At 43.6% G+C, this 12,654-nt stretch overlaps 1 protein-coding gene across 1 annotated transcript in view; it reads left to right on the top strand.

The window, feature by feature from the left end:
* Nucleotides 1-12,418, top strand: part of wdr18 (WD repeat domain 18) — a 121,868-nt gene extending 109,450 nt beyond the window's left edge. The window contains exons 9-10 of the mRNA XM_056276046.1: nt 3,486-3,554; nt 12,067-12,418. Coding sequence (XP_056132021.1) covers nt 3,486-3,554; nt 12,067-12,195 — 198 coding nt within the window. The 3' untranslated portion in view covers nt 12,196-12,418. The remainder of the gene's footprint in view (nt 1-3,485; nt 3,555-12,066) is intronic.
* Nucleotides 12,419-12,654: the final 236 nt, after the last annotated feature.

Consider the following 12,654-nt stretch of genomic DNA (forward strand, 5'->3'; position numbering starts at 1 on the left):
CTCTATTGGATTGAGATCTGGTGACTGTGGAGGCCATTTGAGTACAGTGAACTCATTGTCATGTTCAAGAAACCAGTCTGAGATGATTCGAGCTTTATGACATGGCGCGTTATCCTGCTGGAAGTAGCCATCAGAAGATGGGAACACTGTGGTCATAAAGGGATGGACATGGTCAGCAGCAATACTCAGGTAGGCTGTGGCGTTGACACGATGCTCAATTGGTACTAAGGGGCCCAAAGTGTGCCAAGAAAATATCCCCCACACCATTACACCACCACCAGCAGCCTGAACCGTTGATACAAGGCAGGATGGATCCATGCTTTCATGTTGTTGACGCCAAATTCTGACCCTACCATCCGAATGTCGCAGCAGAAATCGAGACTCATCAGACCAGGCAACGTTTTTCCAATCTTCCATTGTCCAATTTTGGTGAGCCTGTGCGAATTGTAGCCTCAGTTTCCTGTTCTTAGCTGACAGGAGTGGCACCCGGTGTGGTCTTCTGCTGCTGTAGCCCATCTGCCTCAAGGTTCGACGTGTTGTGCGTTCAGAGATGCTCTTCTGCATACCTCGGTTGTAATGAGTGGTTATTTGAGTTACTGTTGCCTTTCTATCAGCTCGAACCAGTCTGGCCATTCTCCTCTGACCTCTGGCATCAACAAGGCATTTTCGCCCACAGAACTGCTGCTCACTGGATATTTTCTCTTTTTCGGACCATTCTCTGTAAACCCTAGAGATGGTTGTGCGTGAAAATCCCAGTAGATCAGCAGTTTCTGAAATACTCAGACCAGCCCGTCTGGCACCAACAACCATGCCACGTTCAAAGTCACTTAAATCACCTTTCTTCCCCATTCTGATGCTCGGTTTGAACTGCAGCAGATCGTCTTGACCATGTCTACATGCCTAAATGCATTGAGTTGCTGCCATGTGATTGGCTGATTAGAGATTTGCGTTAACGAGCAGTTGGACGGGTGTGCCTAATAAAGTGGCCGGTGAGTGTATATGTGTGTGCGCATGCGTACATGCCCACTGTGGTGTTTTTGACTTGACGTTCAATGGTCAACAGGAAGTTCTTTGGATGTAGACCACAGAGATGTGAGCAGCTGGCTTACTCTAGGAATTATAGGTGTCCCGGTACACTTACACACACACACACACACACACACACACACACACACACACACACACACACTGACGGGAAGGTGAGGTTGTTATTTTACCATGCCCGTTGTGTAACTTGTGATCTGACTTGTGATACATGTGATAGGTGGTGTGACGAGAGAGTGAGCAGATGAAGGGAAAGAGGGGATGACAAACAGAAGCAGACAGGAAGCAGCTGAGTTGTGTATCCTGTAGGACAGTCACTGTGGCTGAGTTCATCCTGTACTGCTGCCGGTGGCCTCTGTCCATGCTTCACATGGAGAAGGTGAACAGCATGTCATGTTTCCACTAGTGCAGTGTTTCTCAACCCTGTCCTCAAGGAACCCCTATCCTGCATATTTTCTTTGCAACCCTGAATAGGTACCTGTTTGTAGTTATTCAACCAATCAGCAATGAATTTTGTCAGATGTTGCACACCTTGCATAATTAAGTGCTGCGAGATGATTGGTTGAGTAAGTACAAGCAGGGCTACCTATGCAGGGTTACAATGAAAATCTGCAGGATAGAGGTTCCTTGAGGACTGAGTTGAGAAACACTGCACTAGTGGGTCTGAGTTTGGAATACTTTAGGAAGACAGGAAGGATCAGAGCTTCTCTAACAGAAGAATTAATAAAGAACAGTTCTGTAAAACCACTCCTTGTCCACAGATGCTTCATAATAATTGCCATGGATAAGAAGAGAGCTGGTTTTACAACTTTGGCTCATCACAGTGGGTATTGGGCGTTCCAGGCTTGAGAAGAGAAGCTCACCGTTCAATTTCCATTTTTCATTTTGGTGAAAGGAATTATCCTTCAGCTTTTAGTCCAACATTGGCACATCACTTGGCAGCACACACTTCCAGAGTGTTTGTGCAGCCATTACTTTAGTTTCCATTTAGTCTAATTATGACCAGAAGATTGTTTGAAATATGGCAGTAACAGAAACTGCTTAATATATGACTTTGTGCAGGTTGTACAATTTTGAAAAAGTAGCAAGTACATCATGCATCATTTTGTGCACTGTTAGGAGTCTTCAAGACTTTCGTCTTTAAAGAGGTGGTGGGCAACTGGTGCCTGGAAAGTCCAGACCAGAGACTCAATATTACTTGGTTGTTTTTGTTAAGCTAGTTAACTCTGGTATGTTTATAGAGTTAAGCTAGTTAACTCTAGTATGTTTATAGTTATGCCCGTTAAGCTAGTTAACTCTGGTATGTTTATAGAGTTAAGCTAGTTAACTATCATGTTTATAGAGTTAAGCTAGTTAACTATCATGTTTATGGAATTATGCCAGTTAAGCTAGTTAACTCTGGTATGTGTATAGAGTTAAGCTAGTTAACTATCATGTTTATAGAGTTAAGCTAGTTAACTCTGGTATGTTTATAGAGTTAAGCTAGTTAACTCTGGTATGTGTATAGAGTTAAGCTAGTTAACTATCATGTTTATGGAGTTAAGCTAGTTAACTCTGGTATGTTTATAGAGTTAAGCTAGTTAACTCTAGTATGCTTATAGAGTTAAGCTAGTTAACTATCATGTTTATGGAGTTATGCCAGTTAAGCTAGTTAACTCTGATATGTGTATAGAGTTAAGCTAGTTAACTCTGGTATGTTTATAGAGTTAAGCTAGTTAACTCTAGTATGTTTATAGAGTGAAGGTAGTTAACTCTGGTATGTTGATAGAGTTGTGTATAGACTTATTTTAGTTAAGCTAGTTAACTCTGGTATGTTTATAGAGTTAAGCTAGTTAACTATCATGTTTATGGAGTTATGCCAGTTAAGCTAGTTAACTCTGGTATGTTTATGGAGTTAAGCTAGTTAACTCTGGTATGTTTATAGAGTTAAGCTAGTTAACTCTAGTATGTTTATAGAGTGAAGGTAGTTAACTCTGGTATGTTGATAAGAGTTGTTTATAGACTTATTTTAGTTAAGCTAGTTGAATTAATGTAGTTGAGGTCTGGTTATGCTGAAGACAAATTAACTTTTGTGAGGTTTTAGTTCCGTCAGGTTTTCAGGGTCATTTCCTCAGCGTAGATCAAAGCTGTGATGATACATAAATACAGAACAGACTTGTCGATGGGATCAGTGATGGTTCATGATCCAGACACAGATCACATGATCAGATCACATGGTAATACCAGGGGGAAATGTGGTTTTGGAAGTTAAGAGACAGCAGCAAGCCACAGGCGATGTTCCTCATGAGCAAGGCAGTAGCTTGTTGTTAGGGACTGACCTAATTCAAACACATGCATGCCCATTCACACACACACACACATACATATAAAATAACATTCACACATTTGAAAATGTCCTGACATGTGAACATACCCACAGTGTTGTTTTCCTCTGTTGACAGAAGGAGGAACAAACATTCTTGCAGAAAGCAGACAAGCTGTACTCCCTAATGAGCGCCGTGACAGACAAGGTGAGCTTCCTGTTTCAACTGAGATCATCACACTTCACTTCAGGGCTGACATCGTGCCTTTGAGCAAATTAATTAAAGTTGTATTTACGTTGAACACCTTTAGCTGAAAGAGAAAAACATCTAGATAGACGTTCGGTTGAATTCCAGTTTCTGCCTCAGCAGCACTGCGTGCGAGCAGTAGCGTGGAAGGCAAAGGTCAGAGCTGCAGCTCTGAGCCAACCAAGGACACAAATATCTTTGTGAGCTCGAGATGATGAACGATGATCAAGAAGTGAAAGAGATGTAGAATATGGTGAATGAAGGTATTTTAAAAGTCCTCCAGGGTGTAAAAGACATGAATCCACAGGTGAAGGTCAGTTCAGTGTCTTGTAGCCACACTTTAAGGTGAATGTTATTCACTATTTAAAGATCTTTGAATTCATGCAGTTAAATGTTGTTACTGAGAATATTGTCATTAGGTAATGTATTTGTAGCGCCTCTCTAGCGGGTTTGGCTATAGTGAGAGGTGGCTATCCTGTGTTCTTTAAAACATCTAATCAATTAAGTGGGGTTTCACTAATAAACATATCAGTGTTTAACTTGTATGTGTGTAATTACTACTTATTAGGCTATATGTAATACTCTTCCACCAAAATCACTATTTAAGTATGAATTCGTACACTTCAGAATTAAATTAAAATGTCTAGAATTACTTGTATCCCGTAAACACTCTTCCACTTTTAAACAGAAAACTCTTTTTCTTAATTAACTTAAAATATCAAAGGTAGTCATTCACCACCACTGTGTTATGAGAAGTTTAAAATATTTACTTAGAAAATATTGTTCAGTGAGTAAATGCTTCGTTTTCAAATATCTTTTGAAATCTCCCAGTCAAATGCATACACATACACATTGAAAACATAAGGGCCCAAGAAAAGAAAATAGCCGGCAGTAACCTAGCCTAATTTCAACTACCCAGTTCAAATGATGCAGGCCTGAGTGCAGCTTGTGAACGTTGTAGCCTAAAACAAAATGGCTGCTTCACCACGCAGGCAAAAACAAAATGGCTGCTTCCCCACGCAGGCAAAAACAAAATGGCTGCTTCCTCACGCAGGCAAAAACAAAAGAAACGGTACCTTCCCTCAATGGAATGTAGCCTCCAATACACACGGTCCAAGGCGACGGCAGCAGGAGGAGATATGACAAGACAATTCACGATGCTGCCGATCTCGGCAAAGTCCACCACTCGGCAACGCTATCCAGCTCCGTTGGGATCTTTGTTCGTCGTCCGTTTCGCAGTTCCACACAGGCTTTACTAGTCAAGGTCGCTGGTCGCTAGCTTGTTAGCAAAGTCCATGCAAAAGCACTAGCCACTAAGTCAGCAGCTAACTTAACCTTCCTTCTGTCTTCTTGTACTGAGTAGTTCACTCAAAACGGACAAAAAATATCACTGTTAAAGTTCAGTATAAGAGTCCTGGTTGAACACTTTCACTAAAAATGGTGTACACGTTAACAGAACATTTCGTGTTTCCCTTTTCATCAGACCACACGCTTCTCCCCTCTTACTCGTTCGTTGCTCTCCCTCAACTCCCTCCCTTGCCCTTTGACCTCCAATGTGATTGGCTCATTCACCAGAGTTTCAGAAATAAACTAAATTCACAAAACATTTGTGTACCTCTTTCTTCCTATTCTTACAGGCATTTTTAGAGCATTTTCACATATATTATTACACAACAAATATTTAACATTTTTAGATGCTGTATTCAGTAAAACATGAACATTACCCAATATGCATTTCTCTCATGAGCAAAATCACAACTTCCTTGCTGGTCAATGAATCTTAACATTTTAACCGTAAATTCTATTTATTAAACTATGAAATTATTTATTCAAAATTATATCTTATAATAATGAATAAATTTCAACAGGGTTACATATTCATAGTCCTGAATATTATACTTTTAGTTGGACCAGTGTATGTCCTATGTAGGTGATGGTGAGGTGAGTGTGGGCTGAGCTTCATTCCAAATGAATGAGCGTCAGCAGGGCTGTTGTGTCAGAAACAAACATGAAACCTGGTGGAACCCGAGTTTTACTTATTGATGTAGTACTATCTGTTGGTGAAGGTCTTCTACCAGCTTGTTCTACTACTAGTAAAGCGTTCAGTATTCAGTAATGTCTTGATGCATGCTCAATAATCCGGCTGAGAAAATCTAAGAATTGAACAAGTTCATCTGGGCACAAGGTTTGACAGAAACGTTTCATCATCATCCAAGTGACCTCTTCAGTCTCACCTGACTGCAGGTGTCTCCACCCTTATAAACAATACAGTGTCTCACCTGACTGCAGGTGTCTCCACCCTTATAAACAATACAGTGTCTCACCTGACTGCAGGTGTCTCCACCCTTATAAACAATACAGTGTCTCACCTGACTGCAGGTGTCCCACTCTTATAAACAATACAGTGTCTCACCTGACTGCAGGTGTCCCCACCCTTATAAACAATAGTGGCATAACGACCCAAACCAACCACCAGTTTCATATGCAGATATGGGCGTGACCATTAACTAGAGTTACAATGGCCATGTGTACTAGTCACAGAGGATTTGGGAATGTTTGCGGTCACAGCATTGTAAGATGGTGACAGAGGTACTCATAGGGCCCTGACACACCAGGCTGATGGTCGGCCATCAGCCAATGTCGGGCCGTCAATGCGCATCTGTGGCCCTAGTTTTTGTGGTGTGTCCCGCACCGTTGGCACTAGTCGGACCCCTGTCGGCAGCTTTTCAGCCAATTCAGTATGTTGAATCGGTGGAGCCCGTCGGTGAGACAGATCACTCTGATTAGCTGTTCAGCTTAGCGAATCAATGAAGAACATACATGCTAGTTGGCCGTCGGCTGTAGTCTTTGCGATGTGTTCAAGTGCTACTGTTTGGCCCAGACAGCAGGCGACATGAGGTAACGCAACAGTCAGCCTTCATCACCACTTGTTGGTTCGGTGTGTCTAGGCCCTTAGCCCCCCTTGGTTCAGGGATGGTCGTTCCCTCTTGACATAGATGGCCACTTTGACTCCCCATTCAAACCAGCGTTCCTCCCTATCAAGGATGGTCACGTCCTCATCCTTGAAAGAGTGGCCACTGGCCTGTAGATGGTGTAGACTGTGGAGTCCTGGCCTGACATGTTAGCTCTCCTGTGTTGTGCCATCCTCTTGGCCGGCATCTGTTTAGTTTCCCCAATGTACAAGTGAGTGATGGACAAGTGGGTGAAGAATCTGTCCAACAGACAACTCACCCAGGCGGAGAAAGACATCCTTGCTAAGGGGCTGAATTTTGCTGTCACGCTGAGGCAAATCCTGCTAGTGGAACTGATCACAGCCACGGAATCAGTGATCCGTAACAACAACATCATGGACCTGGAAGCGGAGCAACTGCAAACGAAATTTTGAGCCTGTCTCAGCAATGCAAAGGCACCATCATCCAACATCAGTAGAGACAAAGAGGAAAGCTCTCACGACTCTCAGTACGGACAATAACATCATCATCCTGCTGGCAGAAATAGGCAGATGCACTGTTGTTAAACCAAACACATTATCATGAGAAAGTTATGACGTCACTCAGTGACATGAATACTTATGAGCCCCTGAAACGAGGTCCAGCGAGTGGTTCCAAGAAAAAGGTGATAGATTGTCTGACCTCTTTAGACCTTTTCTCTTCTCCGTGCACCTTGGAAGCAGGTGAGTTCTGCCAGAAACCCTACTCTGGCTTTATTATGATGCAGCACAAAACAAATATTGGACCAAAAAATGAGAGGCGAGTCTTTTCAGTCCACCCTTCAGAAGTAGAGACATCCACCGCCCCCAGCAATCACCCGGCAAGCTGCGGTTCATGTGGGCATTCCATGTGGCCTGTTTGCATTGTGTCCTGTGGGGGTTCCAGCGGCGTACTAACTCCCTGGGTTTGTGCAGGATTAAAGCAGTCGTCCATGTCTTTGTGTTAAGCTTTTGTTCATCCTGCCAGTGTTTGCTGAATAGGGTTGGGCGATCATTTCTATTTTCATATCGACCAGTCGTAGCTACGCAAGATGGCCGTAAGGTGATCTGATCGGGGGGGGGGGGCATTTTTTAAATTATTGATGTTAGAATTTAAATTGGATAAAAGGTTTTGAATAATCATCTTGAGCATCTGACAGCTTTGAAATAATCAAACCTGTAAGTTTTCTGCTGGCGATCCAGTTACTCATGTGAGTAAACATTTATAAATGAGTGTGAACATTTTATGTAAAATATTTAAACATTAACAAGAATCTATTTACTAGCAATGTTAAACGTTATTGTCTTATATCTAATATCACAATCCACATCATGTCCGTAGCAGTAACCAGTCTTACGCAGCCGGGGAAGGGTTGTACGGAGCAGACATGTGGAGGACGGAGAGGCGGGGTATCACATCCTGGTTTGTAATTAAGGATTTAAAATTCAGCCGTCACCTGTGCTGATTAACAGGGTCAGCGGGCAGACACGCCGCTCCACCAGACACATGTCTACATGCAGAGTAGGGGGCAGATTCTACAGATTATATTCATAACATCGTACTTCTAATATCAAGTTCATTAAAGTTGCCTTAATATCGGCACAGGAAAAACCTATTGTCCCTCATCCCTTTAATCGTTGATATAAAATCTGATCACAAGTCGGCACAAGCCTACTGCCCAGCACAAGCCTACTGCCCAGCACAAGCCTACTGCCAAGCACAAGTCTACTGCCCAGCACAAGCCTACTTACTGCCCAGCACAAGCCTACTTACTGCCCAGCACAAGCCTACTGCCAAGCACAAGTCTACTGCCCAGCACAAGCCTACTGCCCAGCACAAGCCTACTGCCCAGCACAAGCCTACTGCCAAGCACAAGTCTACTGCCCAGCACAGAGTCTTGATCACATACATCCCCCCGGGAGCAGCACATCCAATTTGCTGCTGCTAGCCAGCAATGGGGAATTGGAGGTTTCCTTGCTCAAAGCGTAAAACATCACCACTTGTTTCAATACTGACCAGACTTCTCAGACCAGACAGGGAATCTCACCAGCAACCTTTAACCTTTAACCCCCAGTGAGCAGAATCGTCTCAGACGCCGCCAACCCAGCACCAGTTATGACAACGAGCTCAGCGACTGAGGAGAAAGTGACTGCCTGACAGAAACACTACAGCCATCAAGAAAGGCCGTTTCAACATCTCTGTGGAGCAGTAGGACAGGTTCTTAACAGGTTTGTGGAGAGTAGGACGGGTTTTTAACATCTCTGTGGAGCAGTAGGACAGGTTTTAAACAGGTTTGTGGACCAGGAGGACCGGTTTTTAATAGGTTTGTGGAGCAGTAGGACAGGTTTTTAACAGGTTTGTGGAGCAGTAGGACAGGTTCTTAACAGCTTTGTGGAGCAGTAGGACAGGTTCTTAACAGGTTTGTGGAGCAGTGCGACAGGTTTTTAACAGGTTTGTGGAGCAGTACAACAGGTTCTTAACAGGTTTGTGGAGCAGTAAGACAGGTTCTTAACAGGTTTGTGGAACAGTAGGACAGGTTCTTAACAGGTTTGTGGAGCAGTAGGACAGGTTCTTAACAGGTTTGTGGAACAGTAGGACAGGTTCTTAACAGGTTTGTGGAGCAGTAGGACAGGTTCTTAACAGGTTTGTGGAGCAGTAAGACGGGTTCTTAACAGGTTTGTGGAGCAGTAAGACAGGTTCTTAACAGGTTTGTGGAACAGTAGGACAGGTTCTTAACAGGTTTGTGGAGCAGTAGGACAGGTTTTTAACATCTCTGTGGAGCAGTAGGACAGGTTTTTAACAGGTTTATGGAGAGTAGGACAGGTTTTTAACATCTTTGTGGACCAGGAGGACCGTTTTTTAATAGGTTTGTGGCGCAGTAGGACATATTTTTAACAGGGTTGTGGAGCAGTAGGACAGGTTCTTAACAGCTTTGTGGAGCAGTGCGACAGGTTTTAACAGGTTTGTGGAGCAGTACGACAGGTTTTTAACAGGTTTGTGGAGCAGTAGCACAGGTTTTTAACAGGTTTGTAGAGCAGTACGACAGGTTCTTAACAGGTTTGTGGAGCAGTAGGACAGGTTCTTAACAGGTTTGTGGAGCAGTAAGACAGGTTCTTAACAGGTTTGTGGAACAGTAGGACAGGTTCTTAACAGGTTTGTGGAGCAGTAGGACAGGTTTTTAACATCTCTGTGAAGCAGTAGGACAAGGTTTTTAACATCTCTGTGGAGCAGTAGGACAGGTTTTTAACAGGTTTGTGGAGAGTAGGACAGGTTCTTAACAGCTTTGTGGAGCAGTGCGACAGGTTTTTAACAGGTTTGTGGAGCAGTACAACAGCTTCTTAACAGGGGTGTGGAGCAGTAAGACAGGTTCTTAACAGGTTTGTGGAGCAGTAGGACAGGTTTTTAACAGGTTTGTGGAGAGTAGGACAGGTTCTTAACAGCTTTGTGGAGCAGTGCGACAGGTTTTTAACAGGTTTGTGGAGCAGTACAACAGCTTCTTAACAGGGGTGTGGAGCAGTAAGACAGGTTCTTAACAGGTTTGTGGAGCAGTAGGACAGGTTTTTAACAGCTCTGTGAAGCAGTAGGACAGGTTTTTAACATCTCTGTGGAGCAGTAGGACAGGTTTTTAACATCTCTGTGGAGCAGTAGGACAGGTTTTTAACAGGTTTATGGAGAGTAGGACATGTTTTTAACATCTCTGTGGAGCAGTAGGACAGGTTTTTAACAGGTTTATGGAGAGTAGGACAGGTTTTTAACATCTTTGTGGACCAGGAGGACCGGTTTTTGATAGGTTTGTGGAGCAGTAGGACAGGTTTTTAACATCTCTGTGGAGCAGTAGGACAGGTTCTTAACAGCTTTGTGGAGCAGTGCGACAGGTTTTAACAGGTTTGTGGAGCAGTAGCACAGGTTCTTAACAGGTTTGTAGAGCAGTACGACAGGTTCTTAACAGGTTTGTGGAGCAGTAGGAAAGGTTTGTAACAGGTTTGTGGAGCAGTACAACAGGTTCTTAACAGGTTTGTAGAGCAGTAAGACATGTTCTTAACAGGTTTGTGGAGCAGTAAGACATGTTCTTAACAGGTTTGTGGAGCAGTAAGACATGTTCTTAACATCTCTGTGGAGCAGTAGGACAGGTTCTTAAAAGGTTTGTGGAGCAGTAGGACAGGTTTGTAACAGGTTTATGGAGCAGTATGACAAGTTCTTAACAAGTTTGTGGAGCAGTAAGACAGGTTCTTAACAGATTTGTGGAACAGTAGGACAGGTTCTTAACAGGTTTGTGGAGCAGCAGGACAGCTTCTTAACAGCTATGCGAAGCAGTGCGACAGGTTTTTAATAGGTTTGTGGAGCAGTAGGACAGGTTTTTAACAGGTTTATGGAGCAGTAGCACAGGTTCTTAACAGGTTTGTAGAGCAGTAAGACAGGTTCTTAACAGGTTTGTGGAACAGTAGGACAGGTTCTTAACAGGTTTGTGGAGCAGTACGACAAGTTCTTAACAAGTTTGTGGAGCAGTAAGACAGGTTCTTAACAGGTTTGTGGAGCAGTAGGACAGGTTTTTAACAGGTTTGTGGAGCAGTAGGACAGGTTTTCAACAGGTTTATGGAGCAGTAGCACAGGTTCTTAACAGGTTTGTAGAGCAGTAAGACAGGTTCTTAACAGGTTTGTGGAACAGTAGGACAGGTTCTTAACAGGTTTGTGGAGCAGTACGACAAGTTCTTAACAAGTTTGTGGAGCAGTAAGACAGGTTCTTAACAGGTTTGTGGAGAGTAGGACAGGTTTTTAACATCTCTGAAGCAGTAGGACAGGTTTTTAACAGGTTTGTGGAGCAGTACGACAAGTTCTTAACAAGCTTGTGGAGCAGTAAGACAGGTTCTTAACAGGTTTGTGGAGCAGTAGAACAGGTTCTTAACAGGTTTGTGGAGCAGTAGGACAGGTTCTTAACACGTTTCAGGAGTCTAGCAGTCATTACACTCTGTCACCATGAAGCTAAACGTTCTGCTGAGGTTGGAGGCAGTGTGATATGCTCATGCTGAGTAAAAACAACGTTTAACTGGCCGCTGAATGAGAATGTCCGTCTTCTGCTGTGGATCTGAAGGGTGAGGAGGAACACCACCACTCCTTCATCCTCAGCTTTCTGTCAGTCGCTCATCATACCATGCACTCAGCATTCACCTCGTCTCCATGTTGTTGTCATGTGGAATCTTGGGCAGGTTACCATGGCTGCGGGCTACTAATTCCCATGGTTACAGGACACAATGGGAGGGTTTAAGACAGAATGAAATGTTTTGGACAGACTGGCAGGGTTTCATGGCGCCTCATCAGTCTAGTTGCTGGTTCAGTCTGAGGTCAAGGGTCACATAGTTATAAAGAGAGGGGACACTGAGGTTTGCTCAGAGGTATCGGCGAATTTGCCGTCATTGTTTGTGTATCACCGTGCCTTCCAATGTTCCCAAGCTGCCTTCTGAACCTTAACGTGAATCTTATGCCGTCTCCTTCGTGTTCCTCTGCAGAGTGTGTTCGGAGACGGGGAAAACACCAAAGTCCGTGTGGCCGAGCTGGAGGAGGAGGTTCGAACCTTGAAGAAGGTCAACAAGGATCTTTATGACTTCTCAAGCCAGCTGCTCACCAAGCCCATCTAGAGAGAGAGACACACACACACACACAGAGTTGTATTTATGTTGTTTACCGGATGCAGTTTATATCTGTTACTTCTTTGGTTAATGAGACAGGCAAATTAAAGCTCCAGTCAGGTGGGTGGAGCTGCTGGAGATAAGCTGATGGAGGGCGGGTTCGGACTCTGTGTGCCATAATGTCTGTTTCCTGTATGAAAAGCTTTTATAACTTTTGAAACAATTAAAGAAACAAGTGAAAGAAAGCTGTTGTTCAGTTAAACCTTCATTCTGTGAACATTGTCCATGTCCATCTGGATGTTCTGCAGCAGCAACATTTAGATGTTCTGCAGTAGCAACATCTGGACGTTCTGCAGCAGCAACATTTGGATGTTCTGCAGTAGCAACATCTGGACCTTCTGCAGCAGCAACATTTGGATGTTCTGCAGTAACTTCGGGATGTTCTGCAGTAGCAACATCTGGATGTTC

The sequence above is a fragment of the Lampris incognitus genome, chromosome 3 (assembly GCF_029633865.1).
Source record: "Lampris incognitus isolate fLamInc1 chromosome 3, fLamInc1.hap2, whole genome shotgun sequence".
NCBI classification, from domain to species: domain Eukaryota; kingdom Metazoa; phylum Chordata; class Actinopteri; order Lampriformes; family Lampridae; genus Lampris; species Lampris incognitus.